The sequence below is a fragment of the Ilyonectria robusta genome (assembly GCF_021365365.1).
Source record: "Ilyonectria robusta strain PMI_751 chromosome Unknown BGZ61scaffold_1, whole genome shotgun sequence".
NCBI classification, from domain to species: Eukaryota; Fungi; Ascomycota; class Sordariomycetes; order Hypocreales; family Nectriaceae; genus Ilyonectria; species Ilyonectria robusta.
Genome location: NW_025764435.1, coordinates 3388864 through 3416583, shown reverse-complemented (window position 1 = coordinate 3416583; position 27720 = coordinate 3388864). Strand labels below are relative to the sequence as shown.

The 27720-nt window shown below is 56.3% G+C and overlaps 11 protein-coding genes across 11 annotated transcripts; 6 read left to right on the top strand and 5 right to left on the bottom strand.

Moving 5' to 3' along the window:
• Positions 1-343: 343 nt before the first annotated feature.
• BGZ61DRAFT_582902 (uncharacterized protein) lies at positions 344-2476 on the top strand (the record flags this gene model as incomplete). The annotated part of the gene is made up of 2 exons (XM_046256299.1): positions 344-610; positions 1100-2476. 2 exons carry the CDS (start codon positions 344-346, stop codon positions 2474-2476), a joined length of 1644 nt encoding a protein of 547 aa, XP_046112623.1.
• Positions 2477-3913: 1437 nt separating this feature from the next.
• BGZ61DRAFT_471234 (yeats family-domain-containing protein) lies at positions 3914-4786 on the bottom strand (the record flags this gene model as incomplete). Its single annotated transcript, XM_046248187.1, has 2 exons — positions 3914-4488; positions 4549-4786. 2 exons carry the CDS (start codon positions 4784-4786, stop codon positions 3914-3916), a joined length of 813 nt encoding a protein of 270 aa, XP_046112622.1.
• A 468-nt stretch (positions 4787-5254) lies between these two features.
• BGZ61DRAFT_439088 (uncharacterized protein) lies at positions 5255-6528 on the top strand. The gene is made up of 2 exons (XM_046244318.1): positions 5255-5624; positions 5686-6528. The coding sequence occupies exons 1-2, from the start codon at positions 5272-5274 to the stop codon at positions 6449-6451; spliced, it is 1119 nt and encodes a 372-aa protein (XP_046112621.1). The 5' UTR covers positions 5255-5271; the 3' UTR covers positions 6452-6528.
• Positions 6529-6541: 13 nt separating this feature from the next.
• Positions 6542-7264, bottom strand: BGZ61DRAFT_338896 (SYF2 splicing factor-domain-containing protein; the record flags this gene model as incomplete). The annotated part of the gene is made up of 1 exon (XM_046239172.1): positions 6542-7264. The coding sequence occupies one exon, from the start codon at positions 7262-7264 to the stop codon at positions 6542-6544; it is 723 nt and encodes a 240-aa protein (XP_046112620.1).
• Positions 7265-8146: 882 nt separating this feature from the next.
• BGZ61DRAFT_525895 (uncharacterized protein) lies at positions 8147-10082 on the top strand (the record flags this gene model as incomplete). Its single annotated transcript, XM_046252847.1, has 2 exons — positions 8147-9833; positions 9943-10082. 2 exons carry the CDS (start codon positions 8147-8149, stop codon positions 10080-10082), a joined length of 1827 nt encoding a protein of 608 aa, XP_046112619.1.
• Positions 10083-11127: 1045 nt separating this feature from the next.
• BGZ61DRAFT_23413 (uncharacterized protein) lies at positions 11128-13604 on the top strand. The gene is made up of 3 exons (XM_046238253.1): positions 11128-11451; positions 11555-12236; positions 12288-13604. Exons 1-3 carry the CDS (start codon positions 11235-11237, stop codon positions 13393-13395), a joined length of 2007 nt encoding a protein of 668 aa, XP_046112618.1. The 5' UTR covers positions 11128-11234; the 3' UTR covers positions 13396-13604.
• A 415-nt stretch (positions 13605-14019) lies between these two features.
• Positions 14020-14343, bottom strand: BGZ61DRAFT_439083 (uncharacterized protein). The gene has a single exon (XM_046244317.1). The coding sequence runs from the start codon at positions 14292-14294 to the stop codon at positions 14139-14141; it is 156 nt and encodes a 51-aa protein (XP_046112617.1). The 5' UTR covers positions 14295-14343; the 3' UTR covers positions 14020-14138.
• Positions 14344-14375: 32 nt separating this feature from the next.
• Positions 14376-14757, top strand: BGZ61DRAFT_23405 (uncharacterized protein). The gene has a single exon (XM_046238252.1). The coding sequence runs from the start codon at positions 14491-14493 to the stop codon at positions 14680-14682; it is 192 nt and encodes a 63-aa protein (XP_046112616.1). The 5' UTR covers positions 14376-14490; the 3' UTR covers positions 14683-14757.
• Positions 14758-18056: 3299 nt separating this feature from the next.
• On the bottom strand, positions 18057-18708 carry BGZ61DRAFT_23399 (uncharacterized protein). Its single transcript, XM_046238251.1, has 2 exons — positions 18243-18708; positions 18057-18180 (listed from the first exon to the last, which is right to left on the bottom strand). Exon 1 carries the CDS (start codon positions 18587-18589, stop codon positions 18254-18256), a length of 336 nt encoding a protein of 111 aa, XP_046112615.1. The 5' UTR covers positions 18590-18708; the 3' UTR covers positions 18057-18180; positions 18243-18253.
• A 541-nt stretch (positions 18709-19249) lies between these two features.
• On the bottom strand, positions 19250-20998 carry BGZ61DRAFT_544021 (uncharacterized protein; the record flags this gene model as incomplete). Its single annotated transcript, XM_046255260.1, has 3 exons — positions 19250-20204; positions 20560-20737; positions 20787-20998. 3 exons carry the CDS (start codon positions 20996-20998, stop codon positions 19716-19718), a joined length of 879 nt encoding a protein of 292 aa, XP_046112614.1. The 3' UTR covers positions 19250-19715.
• Positions 20999-23231: 2233 nt separating this feature from the next.
• BGZ61DRAFT_23309 (uncharacterized protein) lies at positions 23232-24652 on the top strand. Its single transcript, XM_046238238.1, has 3 exons — positions 23232-23616; positions 23838-23897; positions 24007-24652. Exons 1-3 carry the CDS (start codon positions 23402-23404, stop codon positions 24509-24511), a joined length of 780 nt encoding a protein of 259 aa, XP_046112613.1. The 5' UTR covers positions 23232-23401; the 3' UTR covers positions 24512-24652.
• Positions 24653-27720: the final 3068 nt, after the last annotated feature.

Here is a 27720-nt window from a genome sequence, read left to right as displayed (position 1 = left end):
TCCGGGAATTCCTGTAGCGTCATCTCCACGATCTGCCCTCCTGGGAAATACAATCCATCTCCAGCCATCCGTCCTAACTTCTTCCTCTCCTCCACCGTCCCGTCACGTCGAACGTCATCTGTCAACGCCGCGTCTCACTTTACCTCCGACGACTTCGAATCCTATTCGCACCGTCGCATTTCCTTGTCGCTCCCTCGTTGCGACAGTTCCTCGGCCTCGAGCTCCAACAACACGCGCCTCTCTTGCTTCGCTTCCCGCTTACTTCCCTCGCGATTCCCTCGCTGCCGACGACGGCACCTCTTCGCCCCATCCATGGTCTTGAGAACGTAAACGCCATTTCAACATGGCCTTCAACTTCAACTGGTCGCCGCTCACGGCCGATGCCGAGTTCTACCGGCGCGCGCGCGACCTCTTGACCAAGGCTCTGAACAAATCCCCCAAGCCGCCCATCATTGTCGATGATATCCTCGTCAGCGAATTCAACCTCGGCAGTGTGGCGCCCGACCTGGAGATCCTGGAGATTGGCGACCTTGCGGAGGATAGGTTCCGAGGCATTTTCAAGATGAGCTACACCGGCGACGCCTTCTTGACCCTGAAGACGAGAGTTCAAGTAGGTGCATCTCTTTTTTTTCTTCCTGATCGTGCGTCATCTTTGGCGGCGTTTCGCTTGTGAACCCCCGGGAAGCCCCGGCATAACCGTTCGCTCCCCCCAACTTTAATTCAATGTTCCAAGATGCAATTGCAACTATTGCTATTGCACTCCGCCATTGAATCCCCTGCCTTTTGTCAACCAGACGAGTCGTTTGGTCCCCCAGATGGCTTATCGGTTTACCCATCCTCATCCTCATCCTCATCCTCTCGACTCCTCATTTTTGCCAAGCCTGTCTGTCTCAAGTATGAGACTAGCTCTCACTTCAGACTCGATGAGTTGTCACCCTCACTCACCGCCACTGTTTTGGTCCCATCTTTTTGTCTAATTACATACGCATTGAATGTTGTTTCCCTCCGTCCGGGATGCGCGTTTTCGTTGGCGCCCAAGCGTGTCTATTGAGTTCATGCGGGGAATTTGTGTTATATCAGGGCTAATATGAAACAACAGGCCAACCCCCTGAACACATACCTCTATTCCAAGCCCACCTTCACCTCGCCACAACCCCTGGCAGCTGCGTCAGGACTCACTATCCCTCTCTCCATCACCCTGTCAGAAATCAAGCTTTCGGCATTCATCATTCTCGTCTTCTCCAAGCAAAAAGGCCTGACCATTGTCTTTCGCAATGACCCACTTGAGTCACTCAAGGTCTCCTCGACCTTTGATTCGATACAGTTCGTTCGCGACTACTTGCAACGGACCATCGAACAGCAACTACGCAACCTGATGATGGATGAGCTACCCACCATTATCCACAGGCTATCGCTCCAGCTCTGGTGCCCCGACCAAGTTAACAAGGGAACTGAAACGCCCAGCGAAGCTGAAGATGAAGCGGGTGTCGACCCGCTCGCAAGCCCCCCATTGGACCCCGTGGATGCCAACGGCAACCTGGTGGATCCGAATGCCATCTCAGAGCTTACCTTGAACGGTGGCGGTGAGGTCCAATCGCTCTTCTCCCAAAAGAACCTATTGCGACTTGCTGCCTTGACGGATTCTCATCGCACCCTCTCCCTCTTCACTCCTGGTATCCGCGACGTCGTCTTCCGAGCCTGGACTGGGCATGGGGATCGATCTGATGCCTCGACACCATCCATCGGAACACCAAGCCTCACAAAGACCCACTCAATTGTTGCGGGGTCAACTACGACGTACACGTTCTCCGACTCGGGTAGCACCGCTCATGGACACCTACCGTCTCGGCCCTCGCTTGTCAGCCTCAACTCGGCTACTACTGGACTGTCATTAGGGGCTGGTGGTCGGTCACGACCAGGCCGCAAGAAGAAGAACCGAGTTGTCAACCTCAGGCGCACCAAGTCGGAGGCTGCGACCCCTGACAATGTTAGCGAGGCTTCTGATACGGCCTCTGTTGACGTGCCGTCATCAGAGCCGATGATCTCGGACTCGATCCCGGAGGAACCGGAAGACGGATCCGTGATTGCTGAGGCACCTACTCCGAACAAGGTTCGCTTCAGATCCTTGGAGGACCCGACCCATCGCCCACTGATGGCTGATCTGTACAAATTGTCCCAGATGGGCGATGGTTCCTCTTCCATCAAGGCTTCAGAAAACGCCACCGAGCCTCTATCCACCTGTGCCACGGTTGCCGCGACCAGCAGCCTGGGTGTCAACAAGGAGAAAGCCGCTTTTCTCGAAACCCAGAGCGCCGCCGGGTCTGACTCCTCTTCGGTCATCCTCGAGCAAGCATGGATCATGAAGATGGCTGGCGAAATTGCGAAACGCGTCTACGACGAGAAAAACCGACAACGCGGCACCTGGGAGGAAGGGGAAGATGCCCCACCACCAGCCTACGAAGCTGCAACCCGTTGAGTTGTATAAAGCAACTGAACCCGTATATAAATCACATCCCCACACACTCTTTAAGCGTTTTTCTTTTTCCTTGTTTCTCAGTTGGACAGGCGCTGGAGTTGAAGAGGGTTTAGGTTTTCGGCGCGTCCCGAAAGCATCTTTTATAATACATATCCCGGGCGTTGGTAGGAGATGGCTATTTGAAGAACAAAATGGTGGGCCGGACGGAGTGTTACATGACCGGCCAAGTCATGGAGGTGGTTTCGAGTTTATTTTTGCTTTCTTCCCCTCGTTTTATGACGAACAAGTCAGCAACATGTGGCATCGCACAGGAAGCGACCGCATTCTTTTTTATCAGTTTTCCTTTGTCGAATCGGCTGCGGATCCCAGGTGGATTGACTGCGCGAGTTGTCCGCATCACAAGCGGAGGTTTTGTCAATTGGGATCTGGCACTGGGATGGGATGGTTGGGATGGTTGGGATGGTTGTGGACAGGCACGGTTGGTAGGGACCTACAAAAATAGGTGGTAGGTCATTTGGAATTTTGGGATACATGGACGGAAGGCGAAGACGGCGGGATGGCAATGGCTAAGCGTGCGAGCAGCAGCAGAGACCACTCCAATTCACATCATTTGAAAGATGCATCTCGGGCTGTGTACCCTGTCCGCTTCGTGGTGTCGTGATCTTGTGGCTGTGATTGACGAAAAGCCGTGAAGAGTGAATACCGTCTCTGGTATGACGCGTCGAGTATGCGCAGTGCAGGGGAAATACGGTGTGGTGTTGTACATACAGTCTGTGGTCTGTAGTCGCACGGAGGGTAGGTCAAGATCTTATAGGACAGCGGAACAAGGCGTCCACAATCACATTCTCATCTACTGGCTGTCATACAAGAATGCTTGCGCTACCATAATCTAGGACTCGCTCGCTGCATAGGTACCTAGCCATATATGCGGCTCCTTGTATCAATACGTCCTCATTTCACGCTTGTGGTACCTCTCCACATCCCTGCGTTGGACACTTTTAATAGTTGTTGAGCCCCAGGCAGCTCGTATATGCATACTTCGATTGTCCTGGGGGCCATGTCACGACACAACATCATCTGCTGTTTGGTACCTCCGAGAGTATCAGTCTGGAGGTACTATTTTGGGACGGGATTCGGCGGTTGCGGGTTGTGGGCGTGCTCGCCGGAGCTTCCGCAGTTGCGTTACCGGGCCGGTGAATGAGCCCTTGGCTCTGGAGGAGCGCAAGGGAGGCTTTGCTCATCCGACGGGCCCGTTATTGTGGCCGATGAATCCGAAACCGAGGAGCCCTCAAATGTGCCCGAGGACGACTAGGACGAGTTCGCCGGCACGTCCTCGTTGCTCTCTCAGTCAGAATCCTCCTCCTCCTCCTTTGTCATGGCCTTGCGGCTTCGACTCTTGCGCCCTCGGTTGTTGCGCTTGCGGTCCGAACCCCCATTCTAGGAGGGCTTGACTGCAGCGGCAGCCGTGGCGTTCTCTGCCTTGAGGCTGGCCAGTAGCTCCTCCTTGGCCTTGAGCTCGGCGAGTATCTTCTTGCTCATCTCCTCGGTCTGTGCCTGGGCATCGGCCAGCTTCTTAATCTCAGCGGCCTCCGTCTCCAGACTGAATGGTTGCCCCGGGCGGTTATGCGCTGGAATCATGGCCGAGTGCTCCCAGACGTCCTGACTGTCGGCTGGCGGCAATGCGGGTGGTGCGCGGTTCTTCCCCTTGCCCTTTCCGCCCGAGGGTTTCCATCCCTTGGGGACTGCGCCTGCGGTAAGCAGGTTGTAGAAGGCTTCGTAGGGTTCGTTAAAGAGCTGCTCGTCGTAGCTCCAGGATCGGACCTCGCCGCTGCTGGTCACCATAGATTGCTTTTCCTCTTCAGTTCGACCGTAGGGGTGGAGGCGCAGGTAGTGGTACAGAGTCTGGGGCTTCTCGCCAGAGTCATTGACGTAGTATAGCTTGATCGTAATGTCGAATTCACCCCATCCGGTTTCGCTGACGAGGAATGGCTTTCCCGCTTCGCCCTCGACCACTGTAGTTCAAGGTCAGCATGCGCCGGGGGCATTAGGAAATGGAGCTTTGCCGAGCGTACTTCGCACATAGTTGGGAATCGACTCGTGGAGCTTGAACTGCACTCGCCGCAGCCAGTAAGTGATGTCGGTGTCGTCAAGGCCTTTGACAAAGACATCCCATGAGTGAGTGTGGTTGTCGGGGATGCCTGCCGGTCGCGGGTTGGTATCGGAGAATGGGCGAGCAGTGCTTCCGACGATGAACGGCCGACGGATCTGCGTCAGCTTGACGCGCTTTCCGAGCTGGTTTTGTGGCGCCATGTTGATACGGAGGGTGTCGAGAGCCTGGGGTGGTTCGGGAAGCCGTGGCGCATTCGAAAGAGGGAGGAGTCGGTTGAAGGCGACAGCGACGACGCTCGTTAAGGCGGGCCTGGATGGAGAAGATTATTTGAGGTTCAGCCTTGCAGAGGCGACACGGTTTGGTTGGCCAATGATGGCGCGTACCGGGGCGGACCACTAAAAGATGGATGGTGTTTGCTACTCGACAACGACTTTGGCCGTTAACGCACGCCTAAAGGTGGTGTGGGATTGTAGCTGGCTATGAAGACTATATGACACAGTTCAGCACTTTAATCAATTAAATGGGAGTTTGAATTAACAGAATTTAATCCCTTCCAATATCTGTCGGATTTTTGGAGTAGCCTTGGTGTTAGAGATGGGGTGGGTAATAGCGCTGAAAGTAACCCAGCGCAGCTGTAGCTTTAGGTAGCCTAGAGAGCTTCAGCCTCGGGCAAAACGATGACTTCATGATTTCCATCGGTGGCTCGTACGGCACTCGTACTGTGTATTGGGTTAGCCTTGAGACTCAATTCCAAAATCCATACCCTCACCTGAGTTGTTCTTTTACCTTGATAAACCCCTTTTCCGCCGTATTCAAAGCTGTTGAATACGACACCTCCCCACGCCTCCGGACTCGGCTCTGTCTGCCCGTCTTCCTCCGCCGGCCCTCCGTGTCTCTCGCAAATCACACCACTTCCAACACCACCACAGCCGCCATGTCCACAGTGAAGAAGCTCGTTGTCTGCGGAGGCTCTGGCTTTCTAGGCTCCCGGATCTGCCAGTTCGCCGTGGCCCGAGGCTGGGATGTGACCTCCGTCAGGTAATTTTCCCTCGCAGACGCCGCTCTCTCACAAGGTATCCAAGCTCACTTCGTCACGAAGCCGCTCCGGCGAGCCCCAATGGGACTCCGTCACCTCCTCCGCCGCGCCACCTCCTTGGGCGCACAAGGTGACGTGGGAACGCGGCGATATCCTACGCCCCGCCACGTATGCGCCGCTGCTCAATGGCGCCGACTTCGTCGTCCACAGCATGGGCATTCTGCTTGAGGCCGACTACAAAGGCGTTGTCTCCGGCAAGGAATCGCCCATCGCCGGCCTGGCCAAGGCCTTTGCTCCCGTGCGTGATCGGGGCGTCGACCCATTGGCGAGAAAGGAGGGCGAGGACATCAAGCCGCCCAACCCCAAGGACCAGTTCTCATACGAGATCATGAACCGAGACAGTGCCATCACCCTCGCCAAGCACGCCGCCGCCGCCAACGTGAGTTCATTCTGCTACATCTCGGCCGCCGGCGGAGCACCTGTTCTCCCTGCGCGGTACATTTCTACCAAGCGACAGGCCGAGACTACCATCGCCAACAGCTTCCCTGAACTGAGGAGCCTCTACATTCGGGCTCCCTTCATGTTCGACAGCTCGCGCACCCTCACCGTGCCATTGGCTGCCGTGGTCGGCTTGGGCACCATGTTCAACGGTATCACCGGTCACTATTTCAAAAGCCTCATGGGCGCCGCTGGAATCAAGCCGCTCAAGGTCAGCACCGTCGCCGAGGCCGTGGTGGAGGCGTTTGGCGATGAGACGAAGCGCGGGGTTGTGGAGGCTGCCGACATTGAGGAACTGGCAACTCAGTCTTGGAGAAAGACAATGCTGTAAGATCTTAATTGTGCTGTAACAAACGCTAGACTGTACAATACCCCCCGAGAGGACTAAATCAAATACAAAAATCTATGAACCGTCTTCCTTTTATATCATGGTGCCCCGCTCGAAGCTGTCTCGAATCTCCGCCGTGTATTTGTTGTAGAACCGCGACAGCTTTTGGTTAAACTGCTTGTTCTTCTCGTTGATGTACGTCACGTCGCCATCGTCGCCGTTCTGCGCCATCCTCTCCTTCCTCTTCTTCAGTCTCTGTTCCTCTGCCCGTTTCAGATCCTCGACTAGTCGGTCCACGGCAGCCTTGTCGGGCTTGTTTTGAGCAAACGAGGTCGAGTCGGCCGTCGAGTAGAATGACCCATCTTTGTCCACGGCGATGAGTTCGCCGTCCTCTGTCTCCACGATGTCCAGGCCACCCGAGGCGGCGGCCTTCTCAACAGCAGCCATCTTGTCCTTTTCGTACTTGTCCATATCGGGGTTGATGTTCCGCAGCTGTCGTTTGTAGATCTTGTTGCTCTCTTGCGTGTCGTCTCGGAATGCGTTGTTGTCACGAGCTGATGCTTTCTTCTTCATGCGCTTGTCCCACTTCTCGCTCTCGTCAATAGTCCAGTCCCATGCTCGCTTGCGTTCAAAGTCCTCGCCGGCTTCCTCGACATCCGCTTTGAGAAGCTTGTGAGATGCGATGGCTTGCTTTCGGTGCAGCGCGGTGAGTTGGTTTGGATCGGTGGCCAGTCTTTGGGATTCCAAGGTGGCCTCCTTTAGATTTTTCTCCGAGGATGTCTTGGCTCGGGCTTGAAGGGCTTTGAAACGGGCCATCCGGTCCTTGGCTTTGGCTGCAGGGTCGGCATCGGCGCTGGGAGCCTCGCTCTTCTTCTCGACAGTGGGCTCCATCGGGGGCGCTTCGTCTTCCTCTGGAGGGTTCTGAGTCTTGATGGCCTCGACGGGAGCTGCTTCGACTGGCTGTTCTTGGCGCTCTTGCTGATCTTGCTGCTCCTGCTGCGCTTGTTGTTCTTGTTCTTGTTTAGCGGAACTTCGCGTGGTTCTTCGCTTCTTGGCTGGAGGAGACATGGTGGATTCGAATGTATTTGTAAAGCGAAGATCTGACTAAATTTCGGACGCGTAGATGATGTGAGTAGAACTGGCCAGGGGGTTTGTTGTTATATGTTCGTCTCGTCCATCAAGGTCTACCCAAAGCCTATTCGAACATGGAATTGATGCGCCTCGGATAAACGTAGTTCCGGGGTTCAACTCCTGTGGCTGAGGAAAGAGCACCGCCACATCATATGCCGAACAGAAGCTCGAGGTCAAGACCCTCAGACCCCGCTTTCCCCGGATGTTCTCGGGCGGGACCGCTAAGCCCTAGGCGGACATTTTGGCCGTTGGGGGAATGTCTCCCCTGTTGCAGCACCTGTAACCTTCCAACAGTGGACGGCTGGCGAGCCTGGTTTGAAATCAGTCCCCTGGAATGTTTGTGTAGGTGCCGTGTGCTGCAAGGGGTAGGGGGGAATAGGCGGCTGATGACGCGGAACGTTGTCCCCAGTTCTTCCCGTTGGCCACCCTTGAATGTCGCATCGCCATTTCCGCGTTTGCAACTCATCACCTCGGGCTGGCCTCGTCCTTCCACCATCAAGTTACCGATGAGGATTCGCCCATATTTACACATGCTCGGCGGATAGAAAATCCCCAGTCTCACCAAAGATGATACGCACAGCCGCCTCCCGCAGACCGCAGGTTGCGATTCCATCACTCAGCGGCGGAGCGCATCAAGCACGCTCAAAGACATTCATCCGCCAATCCAGCGAGGACAACGATCACTACTATACCATCAACAAACTGGGGCCGTCATTGCCCAAGAAGCCCCACGATAGCAAGCTTTTTCGGATTAGCGATCTCCTTCTCGACCTCGACGACTTGGACAGCAAGCACGTGCGCCCATTTGCTCCGGACGACGAGGCCCAGCTGCAGGTGAAATGGGACGTGAACCCCACACGTGAGAGACTCAAGAGTCGTCTCGGACAGGCCAAAGAACAGCTGGATCGCTCGCGGCAAAAGTCATTCGATATCATGAACGGGCCTTTCAATGCCTGGCGACTGTCAAGTCATGACATCCTCTCAGCAGCTCTCCGTGGTGCTCCGACGACTCCGCTGATCGACTCAGGTGAGGAGGCTCAGCGGGGGGACATGGGTGACTTGACTGCTTCCGAGGTGTTGGATCCGCGCAATCGATTAGACACGTTCCACACTATCTGCTCTGAGAATGCCATATCCGACTACGCACTTGGGAATGATGAGCTACTGCTGCAATGGCTCAAGACACGCCAAAGAGTTGTTCAGCTTGGGCGCCAACCGAGTCAGACTCCGCCCTCCCCCGACACATTCATTGCGGCGCTTGACGACCAGATTTCGATTGCAAGCCTCCGCAGGCTAGTCTCAAAAGCTCTGTCGTCTGGGTTGGACACCACCCTTTTCCAGGTCTCCCAGGCCCCAGGGAAGGAAGCACCGCGCAACTTTTCATCGGCGATTCGACGAGCATGCGGGAGAATACTATTCCAATGCGACCCCCTGTATCCAGCTCTCCTCGAGACCATGGCCTTTCTGGGAAACCTAAGACAAAGACTGGCATCCGATGGGCTCCACATCGGAGGCTCTCTTTGTGGACTTGGGCTACAGCTTTCGGCTCGCATTGCCAACTCAGAGGCAACATTGAAATATCTCGGGCTTGGTTTTGAGCATAACATCTGGACCGAGACGCCTGGGCAGATGATGAAGGATGTGCTGTTCGCCCTAGAGACGTATTCGGCTCATCTTACCACACCTTCAGAGGCACCACCCCTCGACGTCTCTGGTCGTGAGTCACTCTTGCAAATTTTAACAGGCCATGGCGAAGAAGATGAGGCTTCACCAGTGTCGTTTCGATCTGTCGCTCTTCTCTTCCTCTCGGAAAAATCGACTGTCAAAGAGAGGGACGACGCTATGAAAGCCTTGAGAGCCTATATCTCGACATTGGGGAAGCTCGGGGCTGTCGCGACGTTGTGGAAGGAGTGGCGCTTGATAGGAGGCGGTGTCGAAGGAAATGCCCAAACTGGGAATAATATCCAAAACTGCGTAAACGCAGAGGACTTCGTGGCTGCAGTCAGGGCTGCACTATCAGTTGTGGCTCTGCGCGAAGAGTCGGTTCCGACGCACCTGGGACTGGCGGGCTGTGCCATGCTGGACTGGCAATCAATCGAGTTGCAGAACCCCGATGCATGGCTGGGTAGCCAGCAGGATGCTCACCCAATTGAAGGATTCCCCGACGGCGACACCCGTGCAGCGCTAGATCTTCCTCTAGATGGTTGGCTGAACGCAGTGCAGCGCGCTGCCGGGCCAAGAGGTGGTCCCCGAAGTGAGTCGGTGGGTGAGATGGCGGGCGCTTGAAACAAGGGACAAGGATGACCGGTACTTCCCTTACACAGACGGGATAGACTGTGGCGGCGTCTGATTCATCTTTGCAGATACTACTCCGTACTTTGCTAGCCAGCCAGTTGGGCATGTCAACAAGCCGCCCACAAATCTTTTTATTGTCAGGTTTCACCTGCGGCAGTCAGCCAAGGATCCGGAGGCTTCGAGGCTTCAAGGCCCCAAGGTTCAATGAAGAAATTTCCATCCGTCAAATCCGATAAAGGAGAGAGCGCAATCAATCAAACAACCTGCGCTTTGGTCTCGGACGGCGGCTTGAGCCCACTCTGGCGTAGCCGCGTCGCTCGTCCCAATAGAACAAAGTTCAACAGACGCTATTTGGGATATTAAGCGAAGTGGGCACAGCTCCATTCAGCCCTGTGGGCAAGCCAACATTCAGGGCGTTCCAGAGCACTCTAGCAGCGCAGGGAGGGATACCGCTGCTGGATGACTAGATGAAGGAGGGATGCATGTCCCGGCCCAAGCCCCCAGGAGCTGAATGAGAGGACAACAGCTCGCTATTGGCGGCTGCCCACAGCGCTGGCCCCCTAGCTGCGTCCAGCTCCCAGCCATCCCCCGCGCCGTGCGAATCATCTGCCGGTACGAGGCCTAGTTCTGCAAGCCAGGTACCACCAGCTGGATGGATACGTGCTGGATACGTGCTGGCCGGCTGTCGTCTCACCACACTCATGGCTGGGTCGGCAGGAACAGGGCAGGAACACGGGTGCCGTCATGGACAATGGGATGTCAATGGCGTCTGCAGCCATCTCCTCAGCCCCCTTCCTCCGGTCATGGATGGCCCACGATGGCGCTCGCTGGCTCGGGTACCTCGTACAGGCTACGGGATAGTGAGCTGCCGGCCTGGTCGAATACGGAGGCACCGCTGCGACACACTGTGGAGCAGCCTCCCAGGGCTTGGGCCGGCACGAGTCTGGACCACAGAGATGGTCAGCCCCGGATTCCGCCTCCGCCACTTCATCTACCATCTGCGCTGCCTCTCGGGCGTCCCAGGCGTCCCCAAGTGTTCCAGGTGTCCCAGGTGTCCCAGACGTCCCAGGCCAGGCCGCCATCCATGCTCTGATCCTAGCCCACACTCGTTCCCATCGCTGCTTATGCTTTGACACCTTGCTCTGACGCTCTGACACTTTGACGCCTTGACAACGTGGTTTCCCTCCTTGTCTCTCCCTCCCATTATTCTTCGCCTAACAACTATTGTCACGCCGAGACGTTCGTTCCATTCCAGCGGCCTCTTACACCCCATCGCGACGGTTCGTAGATCACGAGAACCCGCCTCCAATCTGGTGCCCAACGCCCAGGGCATGCCTACACCATCTCGGTGTCAGCCAGAATGCGGACCTCTCCATCTCGGATCAGCCAAGCACGAGAACACCTGGTAACCTTGGTGTTGCTGGCTTGCTATGTTGGAGTGACCGTTCAGCAGCGCGACCCTATAAACGACTTCTGTCGGAGATGGGGTCACCAAACTGCCGTCATTGACGACAAGCTCTACATCGATGGAGGATTAATCACCTACAGCGGCTCAGAGAATCCGGAGAACGTCACCAGTACGTCGTCGCGAATTCCATCGCCTACCCAAATGCAAAAGACGCGGAGCTGTGGACGGCGCCGGACAAACGAAGACTCTGCCTGCTAACAATGAGACACTAGACCCCTACTTGATTTACCATGATTTGAGCACCGTTTCCAGCTCGGGCATGCCACCGCCCCACGCGAATCTCAGCAAGAATTCGACTATCCCTAATGTTAATGGTGGAATATTATGGCCCGACGATGTCAACAAGCGAATCTACCTCTTCGGTGGCGAATTTTACGGCGAGACTCCCTGGTCCTTCGACCTCTACGCATATGACGTCCTGAACGACTATTGGGACAACTATGGATCGCCCCGGTCCACCGACATCATGGGTCTCAGCTACGGCGCCGGCCTCTCCATCTCGAGTCGCGGAGAGGGATACTACTACGGAGGATGGATGAATAGCGCCACGGACCCGAATTGGGGCGACGCCCCTGGCATCCCAACCTCGTACATGTTGAAATACGACATGGACAGCAACAGTTGGTCGAATACGACTGGACCAGACGAGGTCGGTCGTGCGGAGGGTGTCATGATCTACCTCCCCGCCGGCGACGGAGGCTTGATCATCTACTTTGGAGGTATCCGTGGGACGGGCAATGGGGCTTGGGAGGGTCAACCGATGGAGGAGATCATGATTTATGACATTCTCAGTGGTAAGAGCTACTTGCAGAATGCTACAGGCTCTGTCCCCGAGATGCGACGTCGGTTCTGTGCTGGAGCGACTTGGGTCGACGACCAGTCATCCTACAACATGTGAGTGTTGCGCATTCTGTACATTATGATGATCAACTAACTTCATTTTAGTTATCTGTATGGTGGCCTCGGCGAAGCGGAAGGTAGCATCGGCTTCGACGACATCTACGTCCTGACGATTCCCACCTTCACTTGGGTCAAGATGTACCCACTCAACACCAACCAGACAGGCGAATTCCCGCATCACAGTATGTCATGCAACGTTGTCAATGAAGCCCAGATGCTCGTCCACGGCGGCTTCTTCCCCCTGACCAACGACTGCGACTCGGAGGAGCAATGGGGCATGCACAACATGGATTTGGGCAAGCAAAACAAGGACAACTCGCCATGGGCCTTATACGTTCCGGACAAGACCAAGTACGTGGTCCCGACTGATATCCTCTCCGTCGTGGGTGGCAAGTCGACTGGCGGAGCTACCAAGACTGCACCGGCGGAGGGGTTCGCTGCCCCGGATCTGAAGGCTCTCATGACGCGCAAGGCCGAGGCTGCTGTGAGGACAGCCACCCGAGATGTGGTGGGCGCGAGCGAGACGAGCAGTGCGCCTACCAACACACCGAAACCCAAGTCCGGCCTCTCAACCGGGGCCATTGTCGGGATCGGAGTTGGCGGTGGTGTTGTGGCAATCCTAGGACTCGTCGGCGCATGCTGCCTCATGAGACGACGCCGCGGCCGTGATTCCACCAACGTGTCGCAGCAGGCGATGAACCAGTCCTATGACTACCATCCAGCCCAGACCAGTTCCCACTTCTCGCAGGGCCCCTGGAGCCCCGGATCTTCCCACTTCAACACTACGAGCCCGCCGCCTTTCCACTCGTCCAGCCCTAACACCGTTCAGTCCAACGTCCATCCGCCCGCACCGCCAGTAGAGCTGCCCACGGAGACGAACGATATGCTTCATGTGTCGCCATACGCAGAGACTCCGGGTATCGCGGAGCCCAAATATGACGCGCAAGGAAACCTGTGGGTTCCTCAGGTCACTATGATGGAGCCGAGCCCCTCGCCAGCCGGAAGCCCCCAATACGAGCACAGCCAGTCACATGTACAAAAATATGACCAGAGCTATTCGCCTTCACGAACACCTCAGGAGCTGGCCACTGAGGCAGAGAGGGTCGCACAAGGCGGGGGGAACGGCCGTCATCAAACGTACTATCATCCATGATTAGCGTTAGCCAACGGAACATGCTTTGATGTTTTTCTTTTGTATTTTCTTTTTTGAACTTGATGTTCAAATCTTTAACTTACTGGAGAATGCCCTCATCGGGCAAGGAAAGATACGGAGTATTGGAGTAGGAATATTCAGCGTTTTGCAGAGATGCTCTCGTTGTCGGGTAAAGGGATTGGGTCCTACATAAGGGTAGCCTTGGCTTGTTCCTTCCTTGCGAGCCGGGTCATGAATTTTTGGATTCTGCACATAGGTGCAATAATGTTACAGCGAGTGTAGCAGCGCGCTCTTCAGTACAGTCTTGAAGAGATGTGGTAATAGGTTAGCACGGGACACGGTTCCCTCACGGCCAAGGATATGAACAAAAAGTCTTTCGTCATTAATGCTCATTTTGCAGTGCCCAGACTGTTTGTTGTCATGTGTCCCCAGGTTTAGTGAAACGAAGACCCATCACATCATGTCGTCTCCCTCTGGCGTTGTGCGTTACGCTCAAGGATGTGAGCACAGTGAGAACGTCAGTTGAGCCGTGGCATGCGGTTTCGACATTAAGCACGCCATTTCCATATGCGGGGAGATCCAATTCACCACCTCGAAGAAGAGTACCGCGATCAATCGTTGTAATAATGCCCCAGCGAAGACACGGATCCAGCAGAGGGGTGTGTTGGTGGCTTGGTATGATCTGCTCAGGGTCCTTGGTGAGATGATACAGGGCGGAATGTGACAATCGTGCATGGGGTGTGTTAAAGACTCAGTCCAGACCCCGGATAAAGTCTCAGGTTAGGGCATTTGGAGGGTTGCGTTGAGCAGGCATGCCTGTGTGAGTTGGAGTTTATCTGGTGCATCATGGCGCGAAGAGGTTGTTTATGGCGTTTTGGCAGTCTCTCGTAAGACGTCATTGGTGAATGAATTGTATCAACCAAAGAGACCTAAGCTCCCGAGTGAACTGTACACTGTCCTGCGAGTGTAGTTGTCACTTGAGAGAAATTGATGGAACTCGGTGTAGTGTTTGCGCTTGTGTCTGACCACGGCTGGACAGCATTGCTGCCACGAGAGTCTCGCGATAACACATTTATCTAATATCAAAACCCTGACATGGCTCAAAGAGTCCCGTTGATTATATTAAACACCGCCTTGAGTTGGTCAAACACTGTAGGCCCAGGAAATGGTGCTAGGCCAGGTGCGCAATCGCAGCTTCAACTGACGCGATGCGGCTCCACGCTGAGGAGCAGCCCAGACCCCGCGATAGACAACAACAGAGCCGCAGGAAATGATGCAATCTCATAGCTGCCGCAACGGGTCCCTTAGCCTGGGTCAACTCTGGGGTAAGCTGCAGGGCCGATCTCGCCCCATGGAATGTTCCAATGCCTGCAGAGAATGGTGTGACGGGGCGGGCGGCGAGGGGGGAGAGAGCTGAGTGCCGTCGGTGAGAGCACGGCGAGCGGGCGGTTAGTTGCGGTGAAAGCAAGAAGCAATGATGCCATGATGGTGTTGTTGGGCATCATGGAAGTTACGGCCGTGTGACACCAGAGATGTCATTGACGCAGAAGACAGCTCATCTGATGATATCACGTTTCATGTTCTAGTCTGGCAGAATGGCTAATGCCTATCAGCTCGGATTGACCGAGGTGCGACCCCGTAACGACGAGAGATGGGGATGAGGAGCAGGATAAAGCTAAGGTTCACGAGTGGAAAGACTGATAAGAATGCGAGTTTGCGGTGCACATTCGGATGTAAGTCGGCATGGAACGCGCGACGGCTGGAGCGTGGAGAGTGAAGAGTGGAGAGTGGAACATGCAGCGGGTAGATTGAGGCGGGAAGATGTCCGTGGTGATTGATGGGGTGGGAGGAGACGGTGGGAGGAGGAGGAGGGGTCATGAACACCCAAGTCACTAATAAGCCGTGGCGGTTGATCATTGATCATTGATCATTGATGCAACTGTAACCGTGGTGGCAAGCCAGATACTGTAGCGTTCTGCGGCAGGCAAAAGCTGAGTTGATAGACGAGAGGTGGTAGGGCGAGATAAGCAGCAGTCACGAGGACGGCTTCTGTTAGCGGATCGACCAGCCCGAAGGAGAGAAGTGAGGAGACGAGACGGGACGAGACGACAATCGCGGCCAAGGCGATAAGCTTGCAGGAGAGAGTGGCCGGGAGAAGGGGAATCTGGAGGCTTGGGCCAAGCTGAAGAAGCTCCAAGTAAGCTGGTGATGGAACTTGACGAGTCCACTGCCACGGGGGAACCTGGCACCATGGCTGCAGTTCGGCAGCGGCTTGGCCCCGCATGCATAAGTACAGGGCATCCAGGGCATACTTACAGGGCATCCAGCTAGATTGATAGATAGTGCAAGAAGGGTCCTCTTCCCTCCTCTACAGTTCTTACTCCGTACTCCCGATAAAGACGACATCCCGCGGCCGTGGGATGGATGGTGGCAACGGCGCTTGACGCTTCGGCAGGAAGCGGAAGGGGTGGGTCGACGACCGGGCTTTGTTCAATGGATCGAGAGAGTTCCCGCAAATCACGACAAGGACAAGGACGCGCGAAGAAGCATGACGAGGAAACGTGATAAGACGACGTCAACGAGTGACGAGTCCAGGACTCCAGGCGACTCCAATCCAGGCCCAGGGACGTCATGTTCCTGCAGCATCGGGACCCTCCCAGACAAAAAGCCCATCAGCGCTACTCCTCTCCCGAGCCCTCCCTCCGACACGGCCACGGAGGCGCCGGCCGGACAAGGACCGAGTTGAGTCGAGGAGGAGGAGGAGGGGGAGGGATGAGATGAGATGAGATGAGACACCATCGCCCGTTGCCCGTCGCCCGTCGGGTCGGGTCACGATAACATGGGAATAATAATAGCCTGGCGGGTATGGCGCCTCGTGCCCATCTCGTTCGCGTCCGTCCCTTATCTCCTGCGCCTGTATGCGTTGCGTTGCATGGCGCGCCAGGGTTATTAGTCCAGATCGTTTCGTCTAGGCCGCTCGGTAGACTACGGACGAGGTAACTTGGTAGGTTCGCAGGCTTTCGCTGCTTCAACTCGTGCCCTCGTTCGCTCGACTTGTTCCGAAGAGGCTGCTGACCTCCCCCCATGCCACCACCACCACCACCACCACCATCTCGACATTATCGAGGCCCTCCTCCCCTGGCCTCCTCCCTGGATGGGAGCCCTGGGTCCAGCGGATTGGTCGGCGCCATGCACATTGAGATGAATCGAGTATAACCGCATAATCGCCCATCATCAAACCGCCCATCCACAGGCCTCGCTGCCCTCCCACCATCCAGGTTCAGCCCAGCCCAGCCCACGGGGGTTCTGTTAGTTCCCTCCATTCAGCGCTTCCCATTCCCCCCAGTTCGGCGTCTTGTTCAATGCAGCCGCAACCGCCAACGTGGGCGCCGTTCTGACCTTTTGTTTTGTCGTGAACAACACCGGCCCTGGGATTGGCCTGTTTCGCCTGTTGGGCGTCATCGTCCATTTTGTGTACGACCCCTTCTTGTTGTCTCGCTTGCACCGCGAATATCCGCTGCCAGCCAGCGTGCCAGAACGATTGGCCCGTGAGCCTGAGCACTGATGATGTGATTCTGGACCATGGCGGCTCGCTCGCCCCTCGCCCCTCTCTCTCCACGAGTTCCACGCCACAGAGAAGAAAATTCTGCTCTTCCACTGTGGATGGACGTGCACTCATATCATTTCGTTTCTGTTAGTCCGTGGTACTACGTTATGAATCCGTCCAAAAGGCGGCCCGTTCTCCATTTTCTGCGCCCGCGGCTCCAATTTGCATTCGTAGTACCGAGCAGCTCCCAATTAAACCGTGGGCTACTCCCGAGCCGCAAGTGGCCCGCTTGCCTCTCAAGGTGAGAAAGATGAAGACACTCCGGCGCTGTGTGAGAAGGCCTGTTGAGAAGTGAGCGTCGTCTCAATTGATTGGAGAGTGACATGCTTTCGCTAGGTACCTCGGTCTGGGCCCGAGACGACAGCAACAACGACGACGACAACGACGACGCTGATGGAGACGCACCCCTCCCCCCCCCCCCCCCGCGCGCGTTGTATTCCATTTCTTGCATCTGATTCCATGTTTTCCATTTTCTACGCCGCTTCCGCCCTCGTGGGTTGATGCGACTCTGTCAAGCACGCTGTCGTCGGCGGCGCAGCTCCTGCATGGGAATCACCAGCATCATCGATGTCTTGGTCGCAACCCGGAGCTCCAGGGCGTGGGGAGCTGGCCCTCGATGGGCAAAACAGAAGTCGGGGAGGTGCATGCCTGAATCCCACGGCATGCTCCCTGCCACGAGACGGATCCCATGGGGATCAATGCCATAGGATGTTACATCCAAACCTGGCAATCCCGAGCCAGAGCCGCACACACCACCCGGGGGCTGCAGATCACTTCAGAAGCCACCAACCGTGATGGCCAGGAGAATCCTAGAACCCCAGTGTCTATACTTCGCATGTACGTACCATCCGTAGTATTTTGTCACCTGCCCCAGATTGGCGGGAAACAAAATAGCCCTCGGCCTGGAGAGAATGCGTAGCTGAGGTAGGGATCATGTACAGATGGACTGACACCCCAGACAGCCAAGACTCCAAATGAGAAGCGACCCCCACTCCGCCAGTCAATCACCCCACGCCGACCCTGATGCTCCCGTTGGAATAGTCCACGTCCCAGCCGTCAGGGTGTTGTTTGCCGCAGCTGCTGTCGGGTCTCGGACCTCCTCGAGGAAGCTACCTATCGCATCGTCCATCGTGTCGTGTCGTGCTGCGTAGTATCGTGCCGCGTCGTATCGTATCGTCCTACCTTCACAGGTCAGGACTTTCCTGCCTACACCTACGGCTCGGGTCTGTCATGTACTTGCATGCCCAGAGATCAACGCAAGATGCCTAGGGCAACTATCGCCCGGTGGACCGAGGAATGGAGCGGGCGCGGAAGTGAGTGAGTGAGTGACGGGGTTCCAACTTCCAACACGGCCAGCAGATCCCATCCCATGGCCCTGGCTTGACTCGGATGAATCGCTTGCTTCTGGTCCCTTGCAAAATCCAAGCTCGTGGCCGAGCCGGCGTCTTCCTGGTGTCTTGCCCTTGTCCGGGGTGTAGCGGGCGTTGGCGCTCTTGGCCCCTCCGCTTGCCCAACTCCAGGTCCAACCCCGCAACCATTGACACCGGGAGATAGACTAGCTGCTACCAACTGTAGCCATGTAGCCATGGTTCTACCACGTAACTTAGGTAGGGAGGGGATGAGCGGGGAGAGCTAGAAGGACCACAACTGCTACTAGCCCACCAGGTCACAGCAGCTGGAACCCGACCTACCGAGGATGGCCGAGACGATGACGATCAGATGAGGCCCATTGAGGGCAATGGCGAGGGGAATTGAGCGAGAAGAGAATGGCTAGAATGATCTGAGCGGAGTCCCGCAGCTCGCGACCCGAACAGCCGCAATGCGCAATGGAACATGAGTTTAGCATGAGCGTGAGCAGGAGGGAGGCATGCCAAACCCCGGCTCCGCGCTCCGGCCATGGTGGGGGTTTTCTCGTCGACGATGCAAGAGTGCACAGGCAAAATGGAGAGGATGGAGACATCGTGCAGTGCAGCAGCAGCGACGAGGCATGGATAGGCCAGCCACACTACAGTAGTTGAGAGGGGGGGGGGGGGGGGGGGCTTGTTTTGGATGTCACAGAAACCTTGAGAGTCGAGTGGAATGAGGGCCTTGAGGAATTGGGCGGCGTGCTTTGTGTTTTCCGGATCTTGGCCGTGTCTGTGATTGTGATTATACATCATACATGGACACAGACACAATGTGCGGATGTGAGGTGGTGTATCGTCTCAGATGCTGGGACAATCCAATGCAGTTAGGTTGGCGGTGATGGTTGGTGGTTGCTGGTTAGTGGTGCTGTGTTATGCTGCGCTGTGCTGTGCTGCTTGCTCCTCGTCTTCCGACCAAAAATAAAAATAAAAATAAAAAGAGGCACCTTGCTGAGCCATGTCGAGCGACGCAATCCATGACATGTCTCATCGTTCTGCCAGCCGCATTCTCCGAACAAGTCCTAGCAACTCGGCCTGCATGAGGACCGACACCGCGATCCAATCCAAGTCCACATGCCCCGATTCCGGCAGCGTTAGGTTGGGAAAGCTTCCGATGGAAGCACGAGAGAGCATCCGGCATGCCTTAGCTACCTCAGTAGGTACAGTAGCTGTACCTACCTTAGGTAGGTACGCTGGGCCCCCGCGCGCTCCAGTGGGAACCTAGAACTTCGCACGTAGCAGCGGTAGCATTCTCACGTATCATCAATGACAGGAACAGCGTTTTTTTTCCCTTCGTTTTTGGGTTTCCTTTACACTTTGGCTCCAGGTACCCCCGAAGGGCCCGGCCAGCCGGAAGAAAGAAACGGGCCGTCGACGGGGAGGGCGGGCTGCGGGTTGGTCGAACAAGAGAGTTTCGTTGGCGTAATGGCTTTCGCAAAGACGCAAGAATCGGCCAGCAACACGCACCACGACGCAGCGAAACGTGCTCGGCGGGGTGGATGAGACGACCAGCCCTCAGTGGTCCAGCATCTAGCGGTCCAGCATCTAGCGGTCCGCAGGCTTTGTGCTGTTTCCTCCCCGGCCAGCGACTCCTCCTCCTCCTCCCCAGACCCCCAGTGAAGCCGGCCCCTCCCCAGTGACCGGTTCAGTGGGGACGCCCCGTATCTGGTGGAGAGCTCCAGCCGGGGCTCAAGGGCAGAGAGGGAGGAGAACTGCGACATGTTCTGTGCGGTGTAGGTGTAGGTGTAGGTGTACCTCGGGCCTACGCTCCGGCGGGCGGTCGTGTTATGCGTAGGTACCTAGGTAGGTACAGAACCGCCATTTGCCAGTTGTAGATGGGTCTTCTGGGCCGCTCCAGACTAATACGCTGTGCACCGCAATTCCACAATTCCACCTGGATGGACTCGTTGGCTGGCTTCGCACCGAACGAGTGAGTGCATCATCGACGCAACTGTCTGCACGCTTGTATCCGTACTACCCAACAAATTGTGCCATCAATGCCACAACTGTCACGACCCCGTCCAATCCATCGCCATCCCGTCACCTGGCCACGCCCCCTCCTCACCCTCCCCTCCTCTTCGCCGTCCACTTTTAGCCATCCGAGCCTCCCACACGCTTCTCGCTCCTGCAACCCTCCCCCCTCCATGAACCCACCGCCGCTGCACGTCGCAGCCCGTTGACTGGACCGTCCAGCCTCTGTCTCACGACCATCCGCACGCCCCTCAAACCACCTTGCTGGGGACGGCACAGCAATGGACGAGGAGCTGCTGCTGGGATGGGTGCGTGCCTGACATTGTCCGTGATGCTAGCTCCGATCGGGATGGACAAAGCCCTGCACGCGCGACGTGCGCAGAGCAGCACAAGCACAGCTCACGGCTCACCTGGAGCTCCAGTGCAGCGCCGCGCAGCACGCCGTCAAAGCCAGGCACCTGTTGTTTTGGTTTGGCCCGTTGTACCATCGAGGTCCCCTTCGCGCCAGCTTCGCGGAGCTTCCATGCGGGATCATGCCCCTCATGCCTCGTGGGTGATGACGAGATTCGCTCCAGGCGGTGCCATGAACGAGGCCCCTACTAGCCCCCAGGCATTCGTACATGCCGGGAAGGCTATGGTACGCCTCAGGTCGGCTGCATAGGTGGGCAAGGTACCTAGGTAGTATTCCCTGGTTCGCTCGACCGCCATCCAGCTTTCTTGGCTGGTTACTTGTTACTTGTTCCTGCTCCTGCTCCTGCTGCTTTCATCCCCATGCCATTCCATCCATTACTCAGTTGGCCCTGGTGCGCAAAACATACAAGAGCTGAGCTTCCCCATCCCATCCCCATGACCATCTCCCCCCCTCGCCCCTCACCTGTCCCAAGATTGATGGTCCGTGGTTATCTTTTTTTTTTCCAATCCGCCTGCTCTGATCTCCGTCGCCCATCGTCGATTATCCGTCGTCCCTCTTAGCGAAGGACCCCATAATAGCACCGTACTCCTGTTCTAAGTGTACGGTACCCGACTCCATCAGTTCTTATCAATCTGGCCGGTGTCAATTGCTCCTTATCATAGCGCCTGCCTACTCAGCTGCTAGTGCTCTCTACCTAACCCAACCCGTTCCCTCATACTGCAACGACGGTCGCCTGGCTTCCCGTTGTTATTTCGGCCTCGACGCCTTCGTCAGCGGGTGTCAGACACGCCCACACTCCCAGAGCGTCACTCACCCACGAGGCAGCTCTCCCTCACCCTCATCCTCATATTTGCTCACGCCCTCGCCTTCTCACCCTCTCACGCACAGGCACGCCGTTCCCTTAAAGAACACATTACCACCACACCACGCCACTTACACTCGCAGGGCGAATCCCCAACGGGAACGAACCCACCAAAAACGGTCACAAGAAGTCGTCCATTTTTTACCAACCAGGCCCGCTGCCGCTGCTCCTCCTGTGTTGGAGGGTCAGTTCCCTGCGCGTCCCTGCCAGTCCTTGCCAGTCCTTGCCAGTCCCTGCTGAGTCCCTGCTGAGTCCCTGCCTTGGCCGCAGCGAACTGGGACGACCGACCCAAACCCCCTGTCAGAGTCAACAGCCGTCGCGATAGTTGTAGCCTCGATTGCGGACAGCGATTGGCCGGTTTCTGCGGGCAAACCATCTCCGCTTTCGGCTCCTCGCTCACTCAATCACGACGACAAAGTCGAGTCACAGGTGCCCCAGCTTTTGGCAAGCCATCTCGTACAAAAGGTCTCGCGTGCCCCGACTTCGCCCATCTCGCCGCGTGGTCCAAGTTTTGCAGCGTATCTACGTATCTATCAAAGTCGAGTCAAAAGAGCTCCGACAAACTCCCACCGTCTCCAATCCAACCTGCGTCGTTTTTTCTCCTCTCCCCCTTACCACTTCTCCCTTTTCTCCTGTTAGCGAGAGTATCCGCTCTTCGCCAAACAAACCCAGCCGCCTAGTACTACACTACTACGCTACGACGACCGCCGCCAGAACAACGCAACAAAGAACGGCTTGACACCCCCGGCGCCCGCTAAACCACCGCCGAAAAAAACACCCCCTCATTAATCCACATCGAACCAAGGACGCCCCGGCTCCGTTTCCCGTTTCCCTCCAACCTCGACTTACACCGGCGAACTACCACATAGTTGGCTACACAAGGACTGACACGCCCACTGGACGCTTAAAAGTCTCCAGCAGCCAACGCACACATCTCCCTACCGCGCCGAACCTGAGATAGTTCAGCCTCGTCCCCACGTCGCAGATCTGCTAGTCCTGCGAGTGCCTGATCGGTGACGCAACTTCGACTTGTTCTCCCGTCAGTTCCCTGGCGCCCTTTTTTTTTCACTCCCTCGACTCATCGAGATCGGGAACGGGAATTAAATCCTGTGCCACCCTCAAAAACCCGGCCGCACCTGAAGCCTAAAACGCAGCTCCTGTCCTAGTCCGTCTTTTTTCTTCGGTCCAACACCTCGCCTGTCGCTGTCACTGTCGCTGTCGCTGTCGCTGTCCGCTGTGCGAAAATCCCCACACTAACATCCACCGACGTCCGCCGTCGGGGAATTGTCGTCCTCTCGTCCCTGCACATGCGCAGACGCCCCAACAATAATTTGCCACCGCGAAGAACCAACCCTGGCATCACACATTCTCGATTGTCCAGGCACGACAAAGCACAAGAAAAAATTTGCATCCCATTTCCCCTAGGTCCCCGTTTCTTTCCACCAGGCCAGGCAAAGGGGCACTGAATTCTGCAGCCTAGCGCCCGCGATAAGCAAGTTCCCCCCCGCAATCGAACCACTGAAAAGCGTTCGCCCACCCGCCCAGCGCCCAGTGGCTCCCCATTGCCCCTAACAGCCCCCAGGCGGTACTGCAACTACTGGTACCCGGACCTCTTTATCTCTGCTCCTCCTCCTCACTCTCCACAGCACGTTCTTGGTCATATCATCCTTCTACTCCCGGCCACACAAGGCGGGCTTGTCTCTTCTTTTTTTCCCTCGCCTCTTCCATACTTCATTCTTTTCCTCAACCCCATGCATCACAGCCGCAAGAAGTCGGGCCACGGCCTGCCCAACACGTCCATGACGGACGTGCGAAAAGCTGTCACCGCAACCGATCCCTCAAAGTACAAGCGACCCGCCATGACTCGGAAACAGACTCCCCAGAAGCTGGGCCGGAGCCAACGTGAACGGGAGCGAGAATGGAGTGAATCTTGGGAAGACGAGAGAGAGAGTTTTCCTCAGTTCTGGTATGTCTCACGTCAGCCCTCGGCTTCGAATTCATCTTTTTTTCCTTCTTTCGCCTCAACGCCCCGTCCATCCCGCCCAGTGGACCGGCGCCGGTTCCTTGCTTTTTGCCCTGGCAGGCCGCAGATGCCGTCATCCCAGGCGCCCGGCGAGCGGGATTTCGCACCATCTTTAGACACGAGAGCCGTGAGAATCCTGTGCTGACCTTGGACCTTGTTTACAGCATGACCTGCGAGAAGCAATTCATTCCTCACGACGACATGGGCTTGTACTGCTCCGACAAGTACGTGCAAATCCGCTTCTCGAGTGTGGATCTTCGCATTCCACATTCGCCTCCCCCGCGTAACCCGTCTCCCGTGAATCCGCTCCTGTTGCTAATAATATCGCTACAGCTGCCGCAGAATTGATCAGACGTCGACGTCACAGCCCGCTTCTTCAGTCCGCAATTACGCGTCTGGCAACTACCCATTCTACTCAGTCGGCAACCCGGAACCCAAGGACATCATTCCTCGAGCGTCGCCCTCGCGGCCCAGCTCCATGCACTACACTTCTCCACCGGTGACGCCCGGTACCGGCTCCGCAGCTTACCAACACACTTCGGCCATTTCAGCGCTCCGATCCTTGAATGTCCGCCCTCCGAGCCCTCCGTCGCCGACGGGCAGCTCCAACAACCTTTGGCCCTTTAGCCGCAGCGCCGCAACCAGCCCGCACAACTCGTACTCGCGACCCTCGGCGGCGTACTTTTCATCCACGTACGACGGAGGCTACTACGGCGGCGGCGCCTACACCTACGACGTGAGCTCGGGAGGTATGGACCGTCCGCTTCCCTCGCGTCACCCCGGGACGTACTCGCGGCCCAAGAGCATCGAGCTCGTGACGCCCATGGTCGGCAGATGAGGTGAAGCAGAGGCGCCGCCGCCGCCGCCGCCGCCGCAGCACCGCTTGACAGGTCCGGCGTGGCCCACCACCCTGTTGCCCGCCGACTGCCGCCTGGATGAGCAGCAGTCGGACGCAGTGTGTGACCTCTTGTCCACTGAAGGCGTCCACTGAGGGCGCAGGGCTGGGTGTGGTTGCACCGCAGAGCTGAAAGTCCTGCGGGCGAATCCTGTGGGGGCACTCGTTCTAGTGCCTCCCGCGCGCGGTCTCGGACGCAGCCCCCGCCGCGAGTGTTGCCCGAGATGGCTGATCACGATTGCGGGGGTGCAGGGATCTTTGCTGCCTCATTGCGAACACTCTGGGGCAGCAGATCCTGTGCCTGTTCCCACAAGACACCACTGGAAGCACAGCACAGCACACCCGGTGTCTCGTGGGTTTTCTTGATTTTTTTCTGGTTTGTTTATTTGTCGAAACTTGGGTGAGACCCCGTCACATCATGTACGTCTCTATTGACGGGATCTCGTCCGCGGCGCTCAAAAGTTCCTCGCATCATGGCAGCGGAGTTGGACGGCCTCCTCATCTGTCTCTCACATTCTTGCCCCAGCAGATCGGTAATTTCCCTTGACGATCCCAAGCTGGGGGCGCCGTCCGGTCAACTCTCACACAAGCCTCGCTCGCGCAGGGTCAGCCCCTGACGTCCCAACCCCGCGAACTAGTGAGAGTGCTACAACGGGTTCATCTCGTTGACTCTTCCACCCCTGAGCCTCGCCTGGCCTGGCCTGGCTTTGCCAGCGAACGGCACATCAGGGCAAACTTGGCATATAGAACGCATTGCGCATGCATGCACTGCATTGGCTGGCGGTTACCTCGGCGGATGTATAATCTTTTTGGGTCGGTTTATGGGGTTTATTGGATTTACTTTTCGTCATCTTCATCTTTTTCTTCTACTGGTTGGCTTCTGGCTTCTGGTTTCTGGTTTCTTCTTTCTGGTTTTTTCTTTGTCATGGATTCCGCGCCCCGGTTGTGTCGGCGTCTAGATCACCCCTCATCATTTGTCTCAACATACACACAAAACAGCCTCAGCCCGTCATTTGCTTGATCAGGCGAGGTATCATATCATCCATCATATCATCAACATCATCATCATTAGCACAGCACCATGACATTTTCAACGGCATATTCTGTCTTTGACAAGGAAGGCATATATACCAATCATGTATGAATCGCGCACTTTACCGCGCCGGGAACATCGGATCGCATCAGGAGGGGAAGGGAGGCATCGCATTGCATGACAGTTACATGGCATTACATGTTACGTTTTTTACACTTTTACACTTTACAACTACAACGAGATAGCAAACGCATATCAACAAAGAAACGGACCGGTCCCCGCCACGACGGGTAGAGCGGCCCTTGATTCTAGAACCCATGCTGAGCCACTCTGTCGGTGTCTACTTGGCCGCACCGAGATATGTGAAAGTTCAGCCGGTCTCGATGCCTCCCGAAAGCCAACTGATGACTAGGGTGACTTCTAGCTTGATTCAGGTCTCCCTGTCTCTCCGTCACATCGGCCTCACGCCACCTCCTCAACTACCGCCGCTGCAGGCCCACGTAGCTCCCCCTAAGACCTCTCCGGCGCTCCGATCGCCTCACCATTTCTTTCTCCGCGGGGGCCCCAGATTTTCCCCAGACTAAAAAAACGCGGGAGAAGCAAGCTAGGCCCCCCTTTCGTAGTGGTCGTAGTGGTCGCAGTGGGACAATCGAGGGGGGAAGGTCGGAACCGAAAGCCGCTGGGAGGACAAGTTTGTAATTATTAATTAGGTGCAGCTTGGAGGAACGAAGTACATTGTGCAGCTCGAGCGGTGCTCCTCTACCTCTCGAGTAGTGCTATATTGGTGCTGTACCTATTGGTGCTACTCTCTCGGTACTACGGTAATACAATGCAATGCATTCATTCGAGCAGGAACGCCGGGTGAACGAGGCGTCATGTGAGCTGGCACGCAACCACCCCCGCTCCCTTTTCTGCGTCGAGGGAGATGAGGGTTAGCACCTGGTGACCAGCAGACGAGGCAGCCGACCCGTGGGGGGAGAAACAGAAAAACGTCAGCGGCCGGTGTGGCTCCGTGCGTGTGTTGTTGTTCTCGTGAGAGTACGAGGTAGGGATGAGAGATTAGGGGGCCAGGATTAGGGGGCCTTGGGGAGGCTGAAGAGGTTGAGCTGGTCATGAATCCATCCGTGTTATGCACCTCTTTTTTGCTGATGGGCGGTTGGGGCTATTATGACCTCATTGGGCCTCGTGCCGCTTTCCAGCAGAGCCACTCTCTCCTTGACGGCAAAATAATCGGCCTGCAGACTGGAGCACGCTCCCATATTCATAATCCCTAAGTTAGCCTAGGCTACTGCTTACTCTTAGAATAGGAGTGGGGGGCCCTTTCTACGTCAGAGGCCGAGTCTGTCAAAGGCCGAGTCCGTCATGCGCCCATAGAGAAAGATAAGGGCTGGAACTCGTTCGCCAGTGGACGAGGCGTCTTGGCCGGTTTTCTCGTGTTGATCCAACCTCAGCAATTACAAGCTAGCTGTGAGAGCTAGCTGTGAGAGCTAGCTGTGAGATGGGGGTCATGTGAAGGGGCGCAACGCCGTCTCAACTTGATGGGGGAGGCCAAGATGGAGTTGACTGCACCTCTCGCCTTGTTTCATCACGTCCTTGAGGGTTGCCTAAAGAATGAGACATTGAGGCTGATGCCGGGGCTAGGTGACATCTAGCTTCCCATGCGAGTGCGGGTGCCCTTGATTTAAGTCCTTGTTCAAAAGTTGGCTTGCATCTAAAATGTCGTAGAGACAGGAGTCACATTTCCCCATCATGACTGGCATCTTTCGCCCGATAAAATACATAACACAATACATGTCAGTCCAAGTCCCCATCCCATCCCGTCTCGTCTCGTCCATCCAGTCCAGTTCAGTTTCATCCAGTGCCATCATCCCAGACCTCTCCGCCTCCGAACAGAGCGCGACCCAGCCTTGCAACCCAACATCTAACTAAGACTATTTCCCTCTCCTCGAGAGAGCCATCTAAGATCGTCGTTATTTCCACAGCGTCAAGCCATGTGATAAGGGGGGGTGACCCGCCAAGAATCAACCAGAAAACAAAAAGGCCAGGTGGGTAACCGGAGGGCAGGATCTGGGATCAGTCGCCGCCCGCTGCGCGATGGTGGACAACGAAGAGAAGTAGA

Coding starts and splice junctions, on each gene's coding strand:
- BGZ61DRAFT_439088 (XM_046244318.1), top strand. CDS start 5,272: ATGATTTCCATCGGTGGCTCGTACGGCACTCGTACTGTGTATTGGGTT. Junction 5,625..5,685: donor TGGGATGTGACCTCCGTCAG/GTAATTTTCCCT, acceptor TTCGTCACGAAG/CCGCTCCGGCGAGCCCCAAT.
- BGZ61DRAFT_23413 (XM_046238253.1), top strand. CDS start 11,235: ATGCGGACCTCTCCATCTCGGATCAGCCAAGCACGAGAACACCTGGTA. Junction 11,452..11,554: donor GAATCCGGAGAACGTCACCA/GTACGTCGTCGC, acceptor ATGAGACACTAG/ACCCCTACTTGATTTACCAT. Junction 12,237..12,287: donor GACCAGTCATCCTACAACAT/GTGAGTGTTGCG, acceptor ACTTCATTTTAG/TTATCTGTATGGTGGCCTCG.
- BGZ61DRAFT_439083 (XM_046244317.1), bottom strand. CDS start 14,294: ATGACGTCTTACGAGAGACTGCCAAAACGCCATAAACAACCTCTTCGC.
- BGZ61DRAFT_23405 (XM_046238252.1), top strand. CDS start 14,491: ATGGCTCAAAGAGTCCCGTTGATTATATTAAACACCGCCTTGAGTTGG.
- BGZ61DRAFT_23399 (XM_046238251.1), bottom strand. CDS start 18,589: ATGGCTACATGGCTACAGTTGGTAGCAGCTAGTCTATCTCCCGGTGTC.
- BGZ61DRAFT_23309 (XM_046238238.1), top strand. CDS start 23,402: ATGCATCACAGCCGCAAGAAGTCGGGCCACGGCCTGCCCAACACGTCC. Junction 23,617..23,837: donor GAGAGTTTTCCTCAGTTCTG/GTATGTCTCACG, acceptor CCTTGTTTACAG/CATGACCTGCGAGAAGCAAT. Junction 23,898..24,006: donor GGCTTGTACTGCTCCGACAA/GTACGTGCAAAT, acceptor ATATCGCTACAG/CTGCCGCAGAATTGATCAGA.